Source organism: Cydia amplana, chromosome 26 (assembly GCF_948474715.1).
Source record: "Cydia amplana chromosome 26, ilCydAmpl1.1, whole genome shotgun sequence".
Lineage (NCBI taxonomy): Eukaryota > Metazoa > Arthropoda > Insecta > Lepidoptera > Tortricidae > Cydia > Cydia amplana.
The window spans coordinates 7,450,696-7,474,345 of record NC_086094.1 but is presented as its reverse complement, the minus strand read 5'-3'; the positions used below and the strand labels follow the sequence as shown (position 1 = coordinate 7,474,345).

Sequence of the window (23,650 nt, the reverse complement as noted above, 5' to 3'; positions counted from 1 at the left end):
TTAGCTAGTAATATTGCCGATGGATCTGTCGAGCAAAATTTTAAACACTAGTTTATTTTCAGAGTAATTGAGATTAAAAGGTTAAAAACTTAAAACCCGCGCAGTGGCCATTTCTTTCGTCGCAAGTTCCGCGCGGCGTGCCATATCTTCCCCTTCTTTTTCTGCCTTTATGCCCCCTCTTAAGGCAAAATATATGTATTTGTAGAGTCGATTTCCTCACGATGTTTTCCTTTGTCCATGATTAAGGGTTTAGATTTTATTAAGGTAATAGGGTGAAGCCAGGCGAGCCGGCGAGCGTAATTTATTGAGTTGTGTGTAATTTCGTTTGCTCAGTTTCTGCTGCATTCGGTTTCAAAAAAAACGCCTGTTTGTTTCACACGGCGACGCAAAATGAGTTGTCTGCCGACATATGTACAGTCAGCAGCAATAGTTGCTAATCGGGCGAGGTATTCAAAATGATCTTGACGCGACTTTATTGTTAAGAGAATAAGAGCACGTCTAGGTAATTTTGAACACCTCGCCCGCTTAGCAACTTCTGATATGCTGACGTACGTTAGAATTTTTGCAGCTCACAGCTCAGAAGAGTCGATGGTATCGCTAAATAGCGATCTATTCCAGATAATATTTGGGTAGCGGAACTATTTTTAGGTCAATTAAGATTCGATCGGACTTGAAGAAAATGTCATTTGGTGAAAAGGAATTCCTGATGAAAACCATAAAAAGATTACATAACCTTTAGCGTCGTCGTTTCTTCTTTTGGAAAGCTATAAAAACATTGGTTACATTTTATTATATGATGCAAAAGTGTCTCGCATTTTTAACCGAACACGCCCACCAACTTGTTAGTACTATTAGGCAGGTGTCATAATTCAGTCAGAATGCCAGTCATAATCATGGCTTGCTCAAGATCATCCCACTCTCACCAAAGGCAGTCAAACCACTTAGCGGTGTGTGTTTGCTTGTGTTTGTAGAGTTGCTTTGTAAATTCGAGCCATACGGCGTTTCTAAAAGGCATATTAATTTCCTATTGAAGGGTTAATTAACTTTTTCTTGTCACACGTTGCTATGGTTACGGTCTCCTGAGTCACTCTTAAATTCTAGGTTTTTCTTATTTAAATGAACCAAACTTGCATTTTATGGTAGTTATAAGCTCTTTCCATAATGGGACATCTACTGAGCATGTTAGTAGAACATGGTACAGCAGTTCTTCTAACAATCTACTATTGTCTCCTGATGGGACAGAATAACAACAAGAAATAGCTGATTGGCCCAAATAGTCGCCGCTCCAAATCCACATCATCCTTCAGATCTCTGGGCCCATATATACTGGGTCAACCAAATCTTGTCAGTAAATAGGACCAAAAAAAACTATACTCATCCTTTTCTTTTGGGTGCTAGTACTAGTGTAAGACAAAGATAGTATGATTATCTCTGTCTATGTTTGAAATCAAATAGACCTTTGACACACTATGCCAGATACCTGGGCTATAAGTAACCGTGAAAATCGAAGTTCGCAAATTGCGGGCATCTTTTATCTGACACTCTAATTACGCCTTCATTGGAGTAAAAGAGAAAGATCCCCGCAATTTGCGAATTTCGGTTTTCGCAATAGGCCCCCTGAAACTCCCTTACTTTGAGGGGTAGGGGAGACCGAGGTGAACACTTATAACAGAGGTAAGTTGAAACAACGTCAATTTTGAAACCTCTATAACTTACCGAGCTGGCAAAAACGATGTTTAGCCTACTCCCGCTAGCCGTCCGGATGGTCCCTAAATATGCGTCTTTGCTTTAAGCCGATTATACTCGTAAATACGGCAAGATTAATGTTGTTTCAACTTACCTCTGTTTTAACTCACCTCGGTCTCCCCTAGCATGATCTAGCCTATAATTATAGTCGGTCTCCCCTAGCATGATCAAGCCTATAATTATAGTCGGTCTCCCCTAGCATGATCTAGCTATAACCTAGTTGCATTGTACAAAAACGAAAGCACCAAACTTAAAAACCAACACAAACTTAAAATATACAAAACTTCCAAACGCGTAATTTATTAACAAAGGGCCAAATATGCGTGACATTTGGCGCGCGACGCCATATTGTGCCACAGACAATTGCGTCACGTTGCCAAATATTTTTTAAAAGAAAGCAGATCCGCATTCTGCGATCCTGACGGATATGTTACGTGTTTTGTGAGATTTAAAAACAATATGGCGATTTAGACGTTTACATTCAGAATCATCATTTAAAAGTCAATTATACTAGCATACATAAGAAAACAACTCAAAATTTGCATTTGATTACTTCGCCTCACATGTGAATAAAATGCAATTTTGCTATCAGTTTTTGAACAATCAAGAGAGCCTTTTACCATTCGGCGTGGTGAAATATATTGTGATGATCCAAACAACCCGAAATCGTAGTTACCCAATCGTTCTAGTTTCTAATCGCTAATACCTAAATTAATAAAAAACCTTTTAGGAATGTAGGTGTGAAAGCTATAGCTGGTCAACCAAATCTTGTCAGTAAAAAAAGGCGCGAAATTCAAATTTTCTATGGGACGACATCCCTTCGCGCCTACATTTTTCAAATTTGCCGCCTTTTTCTACTGTCAAGATCTGGTTGACCAAGTATATAAGCAAACTTTTGCACAAAAGGCAGCATGAGTGAACGAACTACCCACATCCTTTACAAAAAGCCGGCGGAAGTGAGTCAGAGAAAAGCTTCTTATACGTTCGCATCCATATCCGCTTCATTGACTTGATTAGTCAAATAATTACTTTTAATAGCTTGGAAAAATACGACATTTATATATCGATTTGTATATGTATATGTGCCAAAATTGTTGCCCGACTCTTTCGAATGCGGTGCGGCCGGTGCGTAACGCGGGTAGGTTTTAGTATCTATGCTTCGCCTGACCACTGCCAAGGCATTTTTATTGTGCTGCTATACTTTACAAAGTGTATATTATTATATAGGTTATACTGAGCAACTTTTACTATAGAAAAAAAACCGATATTATAAAATTTAAATTTAGGAATCTTTCGCTTGCTCGGGTAGGTAATAGGGTTGCCAACTATTTTTTGGTGTAATATAGTATTTTCCCGAATAAGGCATCAAAAATATAGTACATTTCAAAAACGCAATAGGCCCCCTGAAACTCCCTTACTTTGAGGGGTAGGGGAGACCGAGGTGAACACTTATAACAGAGGTAAGTTGAAACAACGTCAATTTTGAAACCTCTATAACTTACCGAGCTGGCAAAAACGATGTTTAGCCTACTCCCGCTAGCCGTCCGGATGGTCCCTAAATATGCGTCTTTGCTTTAAGCCGATTATACTCGTAAATACGGCAAGATTAATGTTGTTTCAACTTACCTCTGTTTTAACTCACCTCGGTCTCCCCTAGCATGATCTAGCCTATAATTATAGTCGGTCTCCCCTAGCATGATCAAGCCTATAATTATAGTCGGTCTCCCCTAGCATGATCTAGCTATAACCTAGTTGCATTGTACAAAAACGAAAGCCCCAAACTTAAAAACCAACACAAACTTAAAATATACAAAACTTCAAAACGCGTAATTTATTAACAAAGGGCCAAATATGCGTGACATTTGGCGCGCGACGCCATATTGTGCCACAGACAATTGCGTCACGTTGCCAAATATTTTTTAAAAGAAAGCAGATCCGCATTCTGCGATCCTGACGGATATGTTACGTGTTTTGTGAGATTTAAAAACAATATGGCGATTTAGACGTTTACATTCAGAATCATCATTTAAAAGTCAATTATACTAGCATACATAAGAAAACAACTCAAAATTTGCATTTGATTACTTCGCCTCACATGTGAATAAAATGCAATTTTGCTATCAGTTTTTGAACAATCAAGAGAGCCTTTTACCATTCGGCGTGGTGAAATATATTGTGATGATCCAAACAACCCGAAATCGTAGTTACCCAATCGTTCTAGTTTCTAATCGCTAATACCTAAATTAATAAAAAACCTTTTAGGAATGTAGGTGTGAAAGCTATAGCTGGTCAACCAAATCTTGTCAGTAAAAAAAGGCGCGAAATTCAAATTTTCTATGGGACGACATCCCTTCGCGCCTACATTTTTCAAATTTGCCGCCTTTTTCTACTGTCAAGATCTGGTTGACCAAGTATATAAGCAAACTTTTGCACAAAAGGCAGCATGAGTGAACGAACTACCCACATCCTTTACAAAAAGCCGGCGGAAGTGAGTCAGAGAAAAGCTTCTTATACGTTCGCATCCGTATCCGCTTCATTGACTTGATTAGTCAAATAATTACTTTTAATAGCTTGGAAAAATACGACATTTATATATCGATTTGTATATGTATATGTGCCAAAATTGTTGCCCGACTCTTTCGAATGCGGTGCGGCCGGTGCGTAACGCGGGTAGGTTTTAGTATCTATGCTTCGCCTGACCACTGCCAAGGCATTTTTATTGTGCTGCTATACTTTACAAAGTGTATATTATTATATAGGTTATACTGAGCAACTTTTACTATAGAAAAAAAACCGATATTATAAAATTTAAATTTAGGAATCTTTCGCTTGCTCGGGTAGGTAATAGGGTTGCCAACTATTTTTTGGTGTAATATAGTATTTTCCCGAATAAGGCATCAAAAATATAGTACATTTCAAAAACATACATAGGTAGTACTTTTAGATAAAATACTAAACATAAGTGTAATACGTTTAATCGGAAATATAGTATTTTAGCGTATTTTTCCAAAAGTATATAGTACAGAGAGCCAAAATATAGTACAATACTATATAGTACGGTTCGCAACCCTAGGTAGGTAACATATCAATATTATCATACAGAACGGCCACGCACCGCCCCGCCCCGCGACATGAATCTGGCGGACTTCTGGCGTCCTCTCAGCGACTTACCCACCCATACACAATGACGCGTGTACAGACGTGCCGCGCACACATATAAATGCAAATGATTTTTGATATATGGCGTGTCCGCCCTGTCACGAGAGGTTAAAGTTGGTTAAACAACAACTTTACCTCCTTGTAAAACAAATAACTATTTGTATTGTGCAATTTATATTAATAATTAAGTACCCACTGTTTTGTATAAAATGATATTCATAAGACGTGAATGAAGGAAAAGAAAATATCTTATAATATTTTGGCGCGCCCGGCCATATTGAGGTGACAATTACGTCATAGTGCCAAATTTATTTGAAAAGAAAGCTGTTCCGCAAAACAATTACGGAAATAAAAAGGTTACGTGTCGTTCGATTTACTGTTGACATTCGTATGTCAACTACAGCTGCATTACTGTTGCGACCACAGACCTGTCATTGTCGAGCTCGCGCTTGAGTTGCGACATTACTGCAACGGCGTTGATGTCATGAGTGATATACAGGGTGCTTCCTGTAACAGGAGCAATAAATTAAACTGTAGGCTGTACTCCTAAAACTGACCAACATTTGTTCAGCAACTTTTGAAAATAACTCATGTTTTGATTTTTATTACTATTTAAAGTTTATTCTAAGACGCAATGTATTGCAAATTTTGTTATGTTTAAATTTTGACAAGCAACGTCAAACACACTGATGTCAGCGTACATTGAAGGCAATATTTATTTTGTATGAAAAAGAGGAAGTCTAAAGCATTCATAATTTTCAAAAGTTGCTGAACAAATGTTGATAGTTTGAGGAGTACAGCCTTTAGTTAAATTTATTGCTCAGAAAGCACCCTAGATCCCATTTTAACTGGATCAGGCATGAGGGGTGGGGGAAATGACCGAATGCGATAGTCTTATGTATCTTTCAGTAGGAGTAGCAGCGAAAGCGCTATTATTGTTTGTCCTTGTCACAGTCTCGCTTTTTTTTCCCCACCGTAAATTAGTACGGATTATGGTGGGCAACAAATAAATTCAACCAATCATAGTATCGCATTGCCTATTAGCTGGTCAAGCAGATCTTGTAAGTAGAAAAAGGCGGCAAATTTGAAAAATGTAGGCGAAGGAATATCGTCTCATAGAAAATTTGAATTTCGCGCCTTTTTTACTAACAAGATTTGCTTGACCTGCTATATGTTTTGTCCCTAACGGACGCACGCGTATAACCATAGAAAAAAAATACATATTTACCGAACCGACCGGAAAGTCTTATCTCAACAACATAAGACTTTCCGGTCGCTGCTACATCTATTGTCAAGTAGCAGTACTGATATAGCTGGTCAACCAAATCTTGTCAGTAAAAAAAGGCGCGAAATTCAAATTTTCTATGGTATGATATCCCTTCGCGCCTACATTTTTCAAATTAGCCGTACTGCCTTTTCTACCGTCAAGATCTGGTTGACCAAGTATAGTTCCGCTACTCGATGCTAGATGTAGACACTGAAATTAATAGTCGTTTTGGTACCAAAACTGTGATGTATGTAGTGAGCACTCTTGTCTTATATATTTCTCTATGGTATAACACATATATTAGTAGGTATTTATTACAGTGATAAATGCCTCCTTTCCTATGTCGTGTTAACGAACAAAATGAATGTGCTTGTTAGATCATATCTCATTGCCAATGACAGGTCGACACTCGACACAATCACGACACGATCTCGACACATTGTAGATTGTCTATGATTAGCAGCTTTCTATTGTGCCAAATATTAGGGATGTAGGGTTGTTGTTGTTGTATTTATAAAGCTGTTCAAGCAAAGTGTCAGTAAAAAAAGGCGCGAAATTCAAATTTTCTATGGGACGATATCCCTTCGAGCCTACATTTTTCAAATTTGCCGCCTTTTTCTACTGACAAGATCTGCTTGACCAGCTATAGTTGGTCAAACCAATTTGTCAGTAAATAGGAACAAAAAAACTAGTAATAGTGTAAGACAAAGATAGTATGATTCTCTCTGTCTATGTTTGAAACGAGACAGTCCTTTGACACACTATAATAAATTATTTCTAATCGTCGACTGTAATGGTTGAATTCGTATACCGAACTATAATTGCGTACTTTTCATGTATGGGCTCCCAACTCAACTGTAATATTCATTTCGATACGCTGTAGTCAACTGTATAAAAGTTGACCAATCACGTGCCGCCGCGCTTCCATAGAAAAAAAAAGGCAACAATAGTCGCGCGTTGATGTCTTATACGAATCTTATACCTTTTAACTTAAACGAGCAATTCTTGTATATATATTTATATACGAGTATATAAACATATCGGGGATCTCAGAAACTTTCGGCTCGGCTCTAACGATTTCGATGAAATTTGCTATATGTTTTCGGGAGCGAAAAATGGATCTAGCTAGGTCTTAATATCTCTCTGAAAACACTCAGTATTGAGTTTTTATATGTTTTCCGAACAAAGCTCGGTCACCCATATATTACTTATTTATAGGAACAGCCAGTGAGCTCGCTACCAACATGCAACATCCCAAATCAAACTTTCATGTGTAGAAAAGCGATCTAATCAAGTAATCACCGGCCGATTGTCAATATTCCACTGACATTAACACACATTTAAATTTAGAAACCTTATCAAAAACCGCATTCGTAAACCACGGCCCAAATTAAAAAATGTCGTAACCCGACCGAGTCACTTTCATGCTCACTTATGTAAATTTGCAAAATTCTTCACAGATCCGCCACGGGCGCGGCTCACAACTCACAAATAAAAGAGAAAATGTACGTATAAAATATCCTGATTTACAACTATTACACACCAAAGCAAAACAGCCTTTAACACCTGCAGTTAAGAGTCGTTATCGCTTTTAGATCGACGAAGATGATCTCAAGCTTTACACGAAAACAAACTGAAGATAAGACACAAAGCATATTAAACTTTAAAGTTTTATTATTAGGACTCACATTTGACCGCTCGACGTGTTAATGTCAACTGACAACAAAGTTCAATCGAATTTATTACAAAATATGTCCTATTCCATTTGAAATAAGATCGAGAATAGCTTGAAGCCGTCTCAATAAGAGATTGGCTACAGGTTTTCATACACCGCTCTGCCATATGGGAAACAACATCCCACTTTCATCGGCGGAGATCTTGACACCGCAGTCTCGTTTCGAACACGACCGCGGCAGACAGCCGCATTAAAAAAAAAACAATTTAAAAAAGTTCAAGCGCGCCAAGTGTGTGACATTAGTGGGTGTTTTTTTTTTAATTTTAAAGACCTTAGTGCCTGGATTTTGGATACTTTTCATTGGAAAAATGGTGAGTTATTAAATTATTAATTACTGAACAACAAATAATTAAGAAAACAAATATTAATATATTATAAAATTATAAAGTATTTTCTTCGCTGTTTAATAGTAGTTTATGCAACAGTGATATAATAAGGGTTCTTAAAATTCAAGGGTCGAAGTTACAAAACGAGACGTAGTCGAGTTTTGTAAAAAAAGACCCGAGAATTTTAAGAACCAATTATGAGCTGTTGCATACATTACTTTTTCTATGACAGCTGCAGCAAAAAAAAAAAAAAAAGTTTTTATTAAAAAAAAAGAGTTATTAAAAAAAAAGAGTTATTATTAAAAAAAAAAGAGTTATTATTTAAAAAAAATTGAGTTATTATTTAAAAAAAAAAAGAGTTATTATTGTAAATGAAAACATACCTCTTTCAATCAAGATGATCGGAACTTGTATCTTTAAAAAAAATAAAGCAGTTGTATTATACTCATAAGATGACTGCTAGCAGTCATCTTATGAGCCTATAGACAAAGCATTCAAATGACATTGCTTTAGATATCACTGTCAGTCATTTAATTGACACATTTAAGTGCTGGAGTAGAAAAAAAGCTTTCCATTACCGGAAGTCATAGAGCTTGCGACGATTTTTCTTAAAAAGTCGGTCAACCGCAACTTAAACGATGTCACACACTCACGGGTGCAATTAAAATGCAATGTTGTGTGTCGGCCAATGCGATGGTAAACGATGACCATTAATTAATTAGTCAACGGTTTAATCATTAAAACATCGTATGTATTATCCTGGAATTTCCTTAAGTTTTCCGGTTGAAAGTTTGATAAGTTGTGTTCAAACTTTTTAAGTTTCTGAACGCTTACAATTTGGTAGAGTCAGAACAAACTATAGTTTGTCAAAGGACTGTTTCATCTCTCATTTCAAACATAGACAGAGAGAATCATAATACTATCTTTGTCTTATACTAGTAATATACTTGGTCAACCAGATCTTGACAGTAGAAAAAGGCGGCAAATTTGAAAAATGTAGGCGCGAAGGGATATCGTCCCATAGAAAATTTGAATTTCGCGCCTTTTTTTACTGTCAAGATTTGGTTGACCAGCTATAGCTAGGATGATCATAGTTTTCTTGATAGTTGATTGTTCTTACTGACTGACAAATTGGTTTGTCCAACTATAACTTCTAAATCTGCTTGGCATTTGCAATGACAAAGTGTTGATGTCATTATCATTATTGTCAAATTTCTAGGAAAATCGAGCGGATTCTAGGTCTGTGATGAAAACACTGTGATGAAAACATGACGTTTATAATGACAGTTCCACACTTTATTCTGTTCCGTGCAAAGTTAGCAGGAAATTTGCCTGAGTTACCTATTACTGAAATACTTAACTGAGTATAAATTACTCGAATTCTAGGCTGCATTATGTCACTGATATGCGGGTACGTAATTACGTATTATATCATAAATAAATTATGTATGTATCACCATCAGCCTTAAAATTGCATGGCAACATCATCAATGATGTATTGATCAATGTCATATTTTATTGTCTGTGAAAAGCTGAAAACCTGTCAAAAAACAGTTTAAGACACAGTATGTATAAGTTACTCTATGGTTTACTAAAGGCGCTAGTGCTGTACTCTGGCGGCAAAACATTGCAGTAATACTCCCTATTAAGAAAATGTGTGATGAGTTGATGACTGGTGACTTCTTTGTAGAGACATTTCATTTATTCACTTCAATCAATCAGCACTTACAGATAAACCTTACGTGCTAATTGGCATTACATTACTTAGTATCTAACATGCATTAACTGCAATAAATACAATAAAATACAATCGGATTAAATCAAAACTAAAATTATATGTACAATAATTATATGTCATAATAGCAACTTGTAACACTTGTATAAAAAGAAGAGCACTGTACTAGAGATCCAGTGGTCGTGGGTTCATGTCCCACCCAAGACAGTGAATTTTTCCACTTTTAATTTATTTCGAAGCTTAATAGCATCGTTCGCAGACGTTTCTGCTTAATACAAAATTAACTTGTATAAAACCCAATAAAAATATTTTCATAATTTTTTATTTTTCATTATTTATTTTATAATAGCGTATATATATGTAATATATTTTTCCGCGCTCCATTGCGCAGGCGCATTTAGGACTACCTATAGGTATGTCATTGCAAGTGACTGCATACATTTTTGCATGCATTTTCGCGCGATTTAGAGTGCAAGAAATTATGGTCACTAACTGTACCTATTATTTACTGTACAGTGAACTGCGAAATAACACACGAAATTCTGTAATATGGAAGCCCAACAGAGCCGACATTTCTTATTGATTCTTGTAAATATGTAGATAAATAAAAAGTGACTGCCCATAATTATAAACGCATGCTAGATACACTCAAACATAAATACATCTAGTGTGGTTGCTAAATATTTAACTAATTAAGTAAAAATTTATATTAAGTATACAGCGAAAGTTGAAATTAGTAGCACGTGTTAAATCCTCATTTTGCGTAGTTTTTAGCTTGTGAATTAGTTCTTTTCATTTTCTTTCTTATTTGTGTGTATATATGGTGGCAAAGAGAATTTGAAATAGAGGCGGATTGTCAAAGTAAAATTATGTAGCCACAGTAAATTTACTGTCTTTCAACAGAAGATTAAAAATCTTAGAACGCCATTTGACTTTGATCTTTATTCTTTCACTGATATGTGTTAATTTGTTAAGTATCAAAAATTAACGCCATCTACACGAGACAAAGGTATGGTGCAATCTTTTCGAGCGATGGCGCCATACCTTTGGCCTACTGTCGAGTAGATGGCGTTAATTATTGATATTTAAAATATTTCGCGTTTCCCGGCAGGCCCTTTGTAAACAAACCGCCTTGATGCATCAATGTCATATTTTATCATCTGTGAAAACTTGTCAAAAAACAGTTTAACATGGTTTAACCCACAGTATGTATAGTTACTCTATGGCTTACGAAATGCGCCAGTGCTGCAATCTGGCGGCAAAACAATTGCAGTAATTCTCCCTATTCCGGAAACTTTCCGACGGCACCTCAGTAATTTTTTAGGGTTCCGTACCCAAAGGGTAAAAACGGGACCCTATTACTAAGACTCCGCTGTCCGTCCGTCTGTCACCAGGCTGTATCTCACGAACCGTGATAGCTAGACAGTTGAAATTTTCACAGATGATGTATTTCTGTTGCCGCTATAACAACAAATACTAAAAACAGAATAAAATAAAGATTTAAGTGGGGCTCCCATACAACAAACGTGATTTTTGACCGAAGTTAAGCAACGTCGGGCGGGGTCAGTACTTGGATGGGTGACCGTTTTTTTTACTTGTTTTTTTTGCTTGTTTTGCTCTATTTTTTGTTGATGGTGCGGAACCCTCCGTGCGCGAGTCCGACTCGCACTTGGCCGGTTTTTACGTGTACAGTCACCATCAGATATATCGGAGCGGGCGAGGTGCTTAATAGTTATTTGTACAACAAGAGATCAAAGTTTGATATTTCTTCGAGTGCTTATTTTGAGTCCCGTGCAAGCGAAAGATTCTATAATCTAATTTAGAATCTTGAGCGTAGTAAGGGACTCAAAAGCGCACGAGATGTAAATAACTTTGATCTCGTGTAGTACACAACATTTTTCACCTCAGCAGTGAGAACATATTAGAGAACCCGAAAAATGTATTCCTTCTTCATCACTTACCTCTATTCACTCATGTTTTCTTAAGATATACCAACAATTAAATTTTCACCTTAGCAGCTCGAACAAGGGTACTTTGCTACTTAAAAACAGTGAGCAAAATCGTATTTTGCTCACTGAGTGAGCAAAATGCGATTTTGCTCATTTTGTCTCACTCAGTGAGCAAAATGCGATTTTGCTCACTGTTTTTAAGTAGCAAAGTACCCTTGTTCGAGCTGCTGAGGTGAAAAATATCTGAACACGCACTTTAGCGCCTTGACAATAGAGGCGTGTTCAGATATTTGTGAGCACCTTGGCCGCTCCGATATATCTGATGGCGACTGGATATGTACGGTGTACGGGGCACGCCGAGTGATAGTTGCTCGCGCACTCCACATCCGGACACGTCATGGAGGTCGCAAGAAGCGATAATTAAACCTTTTCTATTTGTATAAGTAAACAGGGGAAATATACCATTCTCAGCTGCCGTTCTTGGCCGCTAGAACGTGAGTTGTCGTGCCAAAAATACCAAGAAAGCTTGCCCCTAGCACCCTAAACGCAGACTATAAGTACCTACGCTACCGTTGTCGTGAGTAAAATAATTCCTAGGACCAAAGAGAACATAAGTTTTTGGCAAAAAAATCTTTTTGGGTACAAGCTTTTATCGCTGACTGTATATTTCTTTCCACAGGCAACTAATATTCATCGAGACAACTTTAATAACCCCAAACACAATTGGGTTGCTTTGTTTTATCACAGAGGTCCTATGACCACCTCCTGTCTCCATCATCAGATCAGCTCGATGGTACCTACCATAACATTGCATTGTCACCAGACTTACATATTATGTAAGTATGCAAATATTTAGCTTCATTGGAAGTCGGGAATCAAATTTAACTTGCAAGATTTGACCCGTAAGTATAAAATATGGGTACATTGCAAGTTAAATAAAAGCTTGTAATAATAACAATAATAATCACTACGTTTTACCTAGAACATACAAAAGTGACATGACGAAAAAGATGACATTGACGTGTGTTTCGGCAGGAAGTTGCATTGCCATAGACAATTTTCGCATTGTCGCCATAGACAATTGAAGGTGATTCCTTTGTTGTGAGCGTTGTTGCTTGGTCCATCTTTAGTTAACATAATGACTTCATTGAAAGGTTAACAATAACATACCTACATTATAGACTTGGCACATGAGATAACCGCCATGTGGTATGATTCGACGATCATTGTCCCGATAGTTTCAGCGAACGGTCTCATAGCGAAGAGTCTCGACCAACACCTAGAGTAGAGTCTAGGTGTCGGTAAACATTGCTATACTAGCTAGAGAGACTCTCGCTGGTTGGTTGGCTCAACGGTCAGATGCTGAATCTGCAAGGAAAAATTAGAGATTATTTCACTCGACTAAATTTTTTGTTTAGTAACTAAAATACTCGACTAAATGACTAATGCCGGCTACACACGTAACTATAAATCGTCCGATTTGAGCAGATTTATCTACCGTGTGTATGACAAATCGTTGTCGATTATCGTTCATCGGTGGCAGTTGCAATTTATATTTAATAAATCGTTGTCGATTGCGTTTGCGCAGTTTTATCGTAGTCCAAAAAAGCGTTTAAACGAATCCACGTCTTTCCATAAAGTTCGTTAAAAATGTCCAACTTTCGACACAGCATGTGGTCGGAACTTATCAACGACGCTGTGAGAACTAGTTAGGACCATTGTTTCTAAATTTATGTAAATTGGACTCTAAGTGCGGTTGCGAAATTTTACTTTTGTCATAATAATTACTATTTTCTCGTGTATAATTAAACTAGCGTCCATCTGCGGCTTCGCGTAGAAATTAAAACTTGGTCTCTTTCAACCAAAGCTACGAGCTAGCAAAGGGGTGAGAAGGAGTGGGTCTCTATTGTTTCCCAAAAGTCATAAATGTGGGTAAGGTATTGTTTGCCCGCATTTTCGTTAGTCATCATTTATTTGGTTCAGAAACGCGTCACTTTTCAGGATTGCCATAAAACAAACCTTTTTTTTTTTTTAAAGAGAGGAAATGCTTTACTCATACCACCCGGCGCGGGGACGGGCCGGGATGGTTATGTGGGACTCCCTGTTGTGGGCTAATGAGACCCCAGGTTTACCCACTAAAACCCCTCTGTTGCCGCCTCGCTGCTATAAGGCGAGGTCCCAGGAACGCCGAAGTACTCTTCCGCAACCTCGCCAGCCATAAAACAAACCTAACCTAACCTATGTGTAGATAACCTTACGAAAATCCTGAAAGCTAACGGTTTCAGTTTGATGACTAATGATAATATGACAAACAATACATTATGACTTAAAACTTTATGGGAAACTATTGTTATTTAAGGGCCGTGGAATAAAAGATTATATGCGGATTAGATAATTATATTGATTTATCTTTTGTAAAACACTGGGAAGCAAGTATAGGTCCGTTCAAGTTCAAAGAGAGGGTATACGAGAATTACCAGAGTAATAATAAATTAACTCAGTGTTGCTACATTTCAATGTATAACTCGATTTGATTAAGTATCGATTACATTTGATTATAATCTCTTTATTTATCTTTTCTCTTAAGTTAGGGTTTTTATAATATGAATATAAAAGTACAATATAAAAACACTTACAAAACAATAAAAAAAAACATATAAACACATTATAAAAAACCTAACCTAGAATGCCGCCGGCAGCGGGGCAGGGCCCAAGCTACCGGTGGTCTGGGCCGCAGAGAGAGGAACCGGCGGACTATCCGCGCCGTGTCCAAGATCACCGCCTTCTGCATCCGGCCCTTGATCCAACCACCTAGCGAGAGTCTCTCAAGATATTGGTCGAGACTCTTCGCTATTAGACCGTTCGCTGAAACAACTATCGGGACAATGATCGTCGAATCAACATCCCACATGGCGGTTATCTCGTGAGCCAAGTCTAGGTACTTACTGGACTTGTCCTTCTCGGCTTTCACGAGATTCTCATCATGGGGGATGGTGATGTCAACGAGCACGGCCCGGCGTTGCGCTCGATCTATTATCACAATGTCAGGCTTATTGGCTACAATAGTCCTGTCAGTGATAATAGATCGATCCCAATAGAGCGTGGCACGACCATTCTCGAGAACTGGCACAGGTGAATACTTGTAGTACGGTACTTCGCGGTCCACAAGACCGTATAGAAGAGCAAGCTGCTGGTGAATAATCCTGGCTACGAGATTATGTCTGTGCAAGTACTCGCCGTTAGCAAGATGAGAACAACCGGAAATGATATGCCTGAGTGACTCTCCGGGACGGCGGCATGCCCGACAAATGTCGACCGTACCGTCCTTCAGGATATATTTCCGATAGTTGTTCGTCATCATTACTTCGTCCGCAATTGCACAGGCAAAACCCTCGGTTTCTCCGAAGAGATCCCCGAATCGTAACCAGTTCACCGACGCGAGCAGGTCCACATCGGGTCCCGTGAGGGCCTTGTAGAACCGCCCGTGTAGCACCTTACTCTCCCATGCCGTCTTGCGATCCGCAGTACTTAGTACCACAGGTTTGCGCCAGTTCTCGTTTGCCAAGGAGAGCGGCGTGAGGTTCCTGTCTACTGCCACCACATCACGATGCATCCCACACTGGTTGTTAAGGAAATAATTCCTGAGATTGTACACCTCGCGGTTGTGGAGATCCTTGGCGTTTAGGAAGCCTCGGCCTCCACATTTCCGTGGGATGTACAATCTCATAACTGACGAGCGTGGGTGTAGCATGCGATGCGCAGTGAGCAGTGATCGGACCCTCCGATCCAGGGCGTCCAGCTCGGTCTGAGTCCACCTTAGTATGCCAAAGGAGTATGTGAGTAGGGGCATTACCCAGGCGTTGAAGGCGCGCACTTTGTTGCCTCCTGACAAAAGACTGTTAAGAACTTTTGTGAGCCGACTGAAAAAGCGCTCCTTCACCGACCGTCTAATACCCTCGTCCTCAATACCCAACGACTGTGACATACCAAGGTATTTATAGGTTTCTGATTCAGAGATAGATCTGAAAGACATTGTCTCAGAAGGTTGTAAATTTGTTGAATTTACAACCCTCCCCCGCTGTACATGCATAACCGCACATTTATCGACACCAAACTCCATGTTGATGGCACTACTGAAGACTTCGGTGGTTTTCAGTAGCTCCGTCAAGTCTTGGTTATTTGGTGCAAATAATTTGAGGTCATCCATGAACAGAAGGTGAGAAATGACTTCACCCTCTCTCCGAAGCCGGCAACCTAGTCCCAAATCCTTCAGCAGGGTGCTGAGGGGATTCAGAGCTAGGCAGAACCATAGGGGACTCAGACTATCACCCTGAAATATTCCTCGCTCAATCCTTATGAAATCCTGCGGGCCAGGGCGGTCATCCCCGCCTCCTGGTTGACGAAGGACTGTGGTCCACTGTCTCATACACGCGCTTAGAAAGGCTCTCAAAGCTGCATCAACTTTATACAGCTCTAAGACCCTCCCCAGCCATGAATGAGGCACCGAATCATAGGCCTTCTTGTAGTCAATCCAAGCGGCTGAGAGGGCCTCCTTGTTCCGCCGGATTTGTTGGCAAATGGTCATGTCTATGAGGAGGAGCTCTTTAGTACCACGGGACCCAACCCTACATCCATTTTGAGCAGGGGCCAAAATATTGTTAGCGACAATGTGCGCGTTGATTTTTGTCCTCAAAATGGATGTAAGGAGCTTATAAAGTGTAGGTAAGCACGTGATGGGTCTATAATTCTTCGCTTCCGTGGTACTACCGGACTTATAGAGCAGGAAGGTGACACCAGGTGTTAAGGAAGGTGGGAGAGAACCAAGCTCGAGGGCTTGTTGAAATTGTGCTGCCAAGCACGGGTGTGAGCATCGGAACCATTTTAGCCAGAAGTTGTGCAATCCATCCGGCCCAGGACTTTTCCAGTTCTGGGCCGTGCGGATGGCACAACTTACGTCATCGGGGGTCTCACAACGCTCGACAACATTCATCCAACCCCCCTCGGTGTGTCCGACAGGCACCGACCAGATGCTACGCCAGAAGATTGATTATTAATTATTATTATGATTGATTTTTGTTTAAGTATAAACATTATTAAATAAAACCAACAGAAACAAGGGGAGCCCGAGAACGAGTAGCTTTTTGGCGGCGGATTCGAGTGAATCTTATGCTAGATTTGGAGGAAAAAAATAAGTTTTGGGGATTATCGGGTATTGTGGACCCCCAGGGAGTCGGAGGGGGTTGAAATGTTGTGCAGAGTATTATCTTCTTAAAAGGCATCGTTTAGTTATAGTTTCGAACCAAAACTCTGGGGGCAAATTTTCAAAGGCTATCCTGCTACACCCTTTCTGGTGACTGACTGGCTTTTTGTGTTGTTTGTGTGTTACCGTAAAATGGGGTGAGTAGGGTTCGCGGGGAGAGTTGGGTTATGAATGGGGAGAGAAGGGGTGAAAGGAGGGTGAGATGGGATTGTAAGGCTACTGCTCCAAAAATAATATATTCCAATTTATAATGGAGCTACAGTAATACTCATAATAAAAAAAAATCGATCCAACAATCTTCCAAAATCACCTTTGTATGAAAACCCAACTCACCCCAAATACGAGGGACTACGGGGTGAGGTGGGTTTTCCTGTTTATCGTCAAAGTTATGAAATTGAACTACCCAAAATAAAATAAAAACTAAAATACAAACGTCCGGAACACTTATTATATACACCATTCAGTAGCATATGTAAAAATAAAATGTTATCGAGGTTTTAATGTCAGTTTTGCGCCTACTCACCCCATTTTACGGTACGTAAATATTTATGTAAGCGTAATAAGCGTTGACCGAATGCGTTGGGCCACGCGGCTTAAAAATTGTTCCCTTCATTTATCTTTGGAGTTGGACTAAGTACGACTCACTCTTGTGAATTGCGGGTTTCAATCAAAACCTCAAAAGTTATGGACACAATGTAAATTACTTAACCGTTTCATAACTTATGTGGTTTTCATTGTTTCATTGTCATCATGTGACCAGGGGTCATTTTATTGAGCTTAAAGCTGTTATACAAACGGATTTTTCTAATTTAGCCATAACTTTACAATGGTTGTGTGTGCGTAATAAAAAAAAATGTAACCGCGCTTGCCACCAGAGCATTTACAAATTTGTATAGAATTTATTTTTCGCTTCCTTCACTAGGTAAGTACATAGTATAAAACAAAGTCGCATCCCGCTGTCAGTCTGTCCCTATGTATGCTTAGATCTTAAAAACTACGCAACGGATTTTGATGCGGTTTTTTAAATAGATAGAGTGATTCAAGATGAAGGTTTATGTATAATTTGTTAACCCGTACGAAGCCGGGGCGGGTCGCTAGTACTCTTATAATAATCAAAAATCGGAAAAAAGTTAAAAGAAGGGACATAAACAGGCGGATTAGTGTACAACTATAAGATAAGATAGAAAAGCGTCATTTCAATAATATAACGTAAGATAAGATTAGTCGGATCCGGAAGTTTCGAAACTTATTGCGAGAAAGGCTTCTAAGCCTATAACCGGTTGGCTGTGCGGTAGGCCACAGTAAAGGTCTGAGCAGTATTGAGATCACAGTGGATTTGTTTTGCACTGGCACATTGACTGGACACTGTAAGTTGAAAAAACACATGTTTGAAATCGGTAAGAAACAAGATGCGACATGCAGGTTCTGCCAGGAGTCAGAGGAGACTGCTATGCACATTCTCCGCTCCTGTGGATCACTAATGTCAAAAAGAAGTACCTAGGTACCTGGAGCGACACGTATTGCAACCCTATGAGGTACAAAGCATTACGGCCCAATGAATCTGGAACTTCCTGGATTCAACGGGCATTAGTAGTGAAATTTAAAGGGCCGTCACAATAGATCACTACTTGGTCGAAGTGGCACTCCAAAGGCCCAAAACATCCCAATAATAATAATAATAAGCTTGGGCCCTGCCCCGCTGCCGGCGGCACCCTAGGTTAGGTTTTTTTTTATAATGTGTTTATAACTATATTTTTTGTAACGTTTTGTAAGTGTTTTTATATTTTACTTTTATACTCACATTGTAAAACCCTAACCTAAGACCCTAATTGAATAAAAGAAAAATAATAATAATATTGTTTTGCACTTGCTCGTAAAAGGTGTTATTACGCGTAGGCCACATCGTCCGTAAATCATAAATTTCTAGGGCTACCAATGTATTTTTTCTTCACACTTGCGAGGCCATGCGGACCGTAAATCCCTGATCCTCGATCGATCTACGGCTGTGATGTACGTCCGAAATTAGGCAGAAGTTTTATTCTAACAAGTATGATGAAAAATATTGTGTGTGCCACGGGCGGTACAGGACTTAGGAGCTCGTGTTAATAAAATTAAGCCCTCACTTTCGGCTTTGATAATTACATCAAAGCACTATCGAAACGGCAATTTGAAGTTTACGGCATTATAACATTAATAAAAATAATATTTGTTTCAGAGTTATTTATGTATGTAATTTTTATTTATATTAAGTATGTATATCGTCGCTTAGCACCCATAGTACACGCTTTGCTTAGTTTGAGCACAGGGCGATACGCCATACATCAAAAATCATTTGCGTTTATATGTGTGTATTACGGCACGTCTGTACACGCGTCATTGTGTATGTGTGGGTAAGTCGCTTTACTGGGAGCACGCCAGAAGTCCGCCAGATTCATGTCGCGGGACGGTCGCGGGGCGAGGTAATGCGAGTCGGGGCGGGGCGGTGCGTGGCCGTTCTGTATGATAATACTATTTATACTATTACTTATTCTGTGGTTTGAGGCTATTTCGAGCTGTGTAAGATTGTCCCCAAATATTTATTTATTATTTATAATATTTGCAAGTTATTATACTGCATATTATCACCGTGTCTACGATAACATTAAGTGGTAACAAAAACAATCGTTCCCACAAGTTCATTGTGAAGGTCGACTTATTAATGATTGTACTGATTCGACGTTAAAAATAACTATACATTGCTCGCCTTAACGCGAGCGAGTAAGGTGCAAAAGTGTTGAGATGTTTTTGACGTTCGTACCTACTTGTTCAAGTTTTAAGCGAAAGCATTTGTATAATTCAATGGGGCGTGTTTAATAGCTGAGGAATTTCTAAAGAAAATGTATGGTTTAAGGATGACTCACGTTAAACCGGGCCGTGTCCGGGCCGCTTTGTACTAATTAAGTAATACGAATACATATCGCTTTTTACTAATGATTAATATTAATTAATATTAAATGTACCTATAGAGTTAACTCGGAAGCGATTTTGATTACTATGAAATTATGAAGTTTTAAATAATACTTGCACCATACTTGCACACTTTGCACAGTCTGTGCTATCAAAATCGTTGCAGAGTTATCTTGGTCTAACTCTATACATTTAAGCAAGCGCTGCTGGGCAATGACAAAATGTTAATTAGTAAAAAGCGATATGTTTAGCGACTACGACACATATACGCCGAAACGATTCGTTCCGAGTCAAATCGAACCAAAACTGAGGGCCTACCGCGAACCACGTTCGACGTGTTACCTCCCTGTCACACTTACGTACGAATTTACAAGTGCGACAGAGAGGCAACACGTCGAACGTGGTTCGCGGTAGGCGCTCTGGTGCGTATCGAAAATTATTCGAACACATCCGATATGCTGACGATAGCTTGTATGAAAATCGAAATCGAAACATGTTACGCTAAATTGCTAGAATATTAATCGAGCTTATCGCGTCCATGAAAACAAAACAGATGACGTCAAAAAGAATTAAATGATTTTTTTCTTAATTCTCTTTCATGACGTCTATACTTCGTTTTTTCTAATGTAAAAAAAAACGATCTATAAGTTTTCTCATTAACTTGCTCGTAAAAGATGTTATTACGGTGATGCGGTCTATATTGTGGTAGGTAAGGCTATAATGTGTATTTACAGTAGGTACGTATTACGTACGTACGTACGTATGTACGTATTAGCACATTACGTGACTATGTCGAAAATTTAAAGGGCCATACCTATATACAGGGTGGGGTGCCATTTGAGTCGTGATCAGTAATATGTTTTACTAACTCCATAAACAACGAGCAATTTAATGCCCCTACTCTTACTAAAATCAGACAAGATTTTTTTAATTTTTTGTCATTTATTTTACTTTTATGAGTGGATTTAGGATATTAAAACGGCTTATTAAGATATTTAAATTCGTAAATTGAATCGCCTCTTTGAATCGGAACTGTCATTCACATCAATTTTGTCATTTGTCCCAGTTAGAAATAAAATTTACTTAATCTTTCATTTGAAATATCTTACAAAGCTGTTTAAATACCACATTACCACTTGTAAAAGTAAAATAAATGACAAAAAAATAAAAAAAAACTTGCCTGAAAAAAAAAATTGCTCGTTGTTTATGGAGTTAGAAAAACATATTTTACTGATCACGACTCAAATGGCACCCTGTATATTATGCACTGTAAGACGTTGTACGATACACGTGCGAAAAGGTAATACGCAAAGTTTTTCTCGTGTCGATGTAAAACACTCCCTTCGGTAGTGTTTTAATTTATCGCCACTCGTTGCGAATTTCCTATTTTTCGCACTTGTATCGTAATGTACTAATTTAATCACACTTGTTAAGCGATGCGGTACGTAATTCCTAAATTACTAGGGCTGTAATTTACATTACAGTACGTTCGAAACTACTAATTAGGCAGAAGTTTTATTATTTCTTTTTTCCTCACTGGTGTGATGAAAGAAAACCATACACTGTATAATTACCTATGTCACTTTAGGTAACTTCGAAAAACTAAAGTAGGTAAAACTAAACAAATACAAAAGTTGCTCATACACACAAAAACTTATGTCATAGTCATTTAACCTATTCATTCAAAAACTGTAAAACGATTTTAAACAAAAAACGAGTTTTAAAACTTCAAAAACTTGAATGAGTATTTGTTTTTACCGAACATGAGTAGGTAATAATGGTTATGATTATGACATAGTCATGCACGAAGTTGAAACAAAGATGATAGAAAGTAAGCCTAGTTATATGTACAATCACCACACGGGATATTGTTACACCATTAAGGGTTCTAGCTAGATTGGACATTCCATAGCGTAAGTATCGGGTCTCTATTGTTTCCCAAAAAGTTTTAAGTCATAATGTATGGCTTGCCGTCATAATTCATTTGGTTCAGAAACGCGTCACTTTTCAGGATTGCCATAAAATAAACCTAACCTAACCTATCTATAGAAAATACTACTACCTTACGAAAATCCTGAAAAGTTAACGGTTTCAGTTTTATGACTAATGATCATATGACAAACAATACATTATGACATACATTTTATGGGAAACAAAGGGACCCCTTTGGTATAGCGGCAACAGAAATACGTTACGTCATCAATCTGTGAAAATTTCAACTGTCTAGCTATCACATTGAGCTATCACGGTTCATGAGATACAGCTGCTGGTGACAGACAGACAGACGGACAGTGGAGTCTTAGTAATAGGGTCCCGTTTTTACCCTTCGGGTACGGAACCCTAAAAATGAACAAAAGCGACGCTTTCTGAAGATGAAATTGAAAACCCGCTACGGTTATTTGAAAACCTCCGTAACAAAAACAATGGCTTTCCGAACATACGTGACGCAATGTCGAACGTCATTCGGCTTGTGTCAAATACTGAAATCGGCGTGACTGAGGCAAATCAAACGCAGGAGCGTGCGAAAGCTGAAGGTGAAAGTTTAAAGTGGACAGAGTGAAGACATACATAACACGTTAAAGTACCTAAAGTTTGACAAGCTGAATATGTCAGTAGCAATGTAAAGCAAACAAAAGCATGATATCCCTAGGAAATAAACAAAAAGCAGCAATGTACCTAAAGTGTCATTCTATGGAACTTGCTATGTAAACAAACCGCCATATTAAAATTGTCTCTGAATGTCAATTTACTAGTGACTATTGTTTAAAACATAGTTAGCAAGTTCTATGGAATGACACTTTACCTACATCGAACAACGATGAAATGTAAACAAAACAGTTCCACAGATACGAGGGGCGGCTGAAATATTCGCGGCCTAAGCTAGAAAAAAAAAGAAAAATTAAAAAAAAAACTATTTGCCTGCGTGATGGGCACCTTGCCGAGGGGCCTAGGGTTAGAAGGTAGGTTTTAGGGTTTTTTATTTTTTATTTTTATTAGGTTTAGTTTTAGTTATTTTATTTTATAAGGTACTTAATTATTAAGTTTGTACTATTTACGTTAAATAAACGTTTTGTTACATCCAAAAAAAACTATGCTACTTTTTCCCCCGCCTCTTTGGCAGTTTAAATATTGCCACCATTTAAAAAAAAATATTCGTTTTTCGTTCTGTGCGCGGATATACTTAACAATGTCTGTCGAATGCGGAAATTTTGACAAATTTGAACACCGCGCGGTTATTAAGTATCTTGTAAAAAAAGGAAAATCGCCTAAAGAGATTTTTGATGATATGACGGATACTCTCCATCATTTAAGCCCTTCGTACACTATGATAAAAAAATGGGCTCGTTTATTTCAACAAGGACGAGAGAGCTGTGAAGATGACCCCCGCCATGGGCGGCCTGTCACGGTGGTCACTGACGAAAATGTTGAAAAAGTGGAGAAATGTGCTCTAGCTGACAGAAGAATTAAAATCTGGCAGATAGCGGAGGAACTACAAATTAGTAAAGAAAGGGTAGGACACATTTTAC

General features: G+C 38.5%; 1 protein-coding gene across 4 annotated transcripts in view; it reads left to right on the top strand.

The window, feature by feature from the left end:
• Window positions 1-7,808: 7,808 nt before the first annotated feature.
• LOC134660280 (uncharacterized) overlaps window positions 7,809-23,650 on the top strand; it is a 48,994-nt gene continuing 33,152 nt past the window's right edge. For 3 of the 4 annotated variants that reach the window (XM_063516030.1, XM_063516028.1, XM_063516027.1), the window contains exon 1: window positions 7,810-8,218. In XM_063516030.1, the coding sequence (XP_063372100.1) occupies window positions 8,216-8,218 (3 nt within the window). In that variant the 5' untranslated portion in view covers window positions 7,810-8,215. Of the gene's footprint in view, window positions 8,219-23,650 lie in introns of all 4 variants that reach the window. The other variant, XM_063516029.1, reaches the window with a different exon arrangement.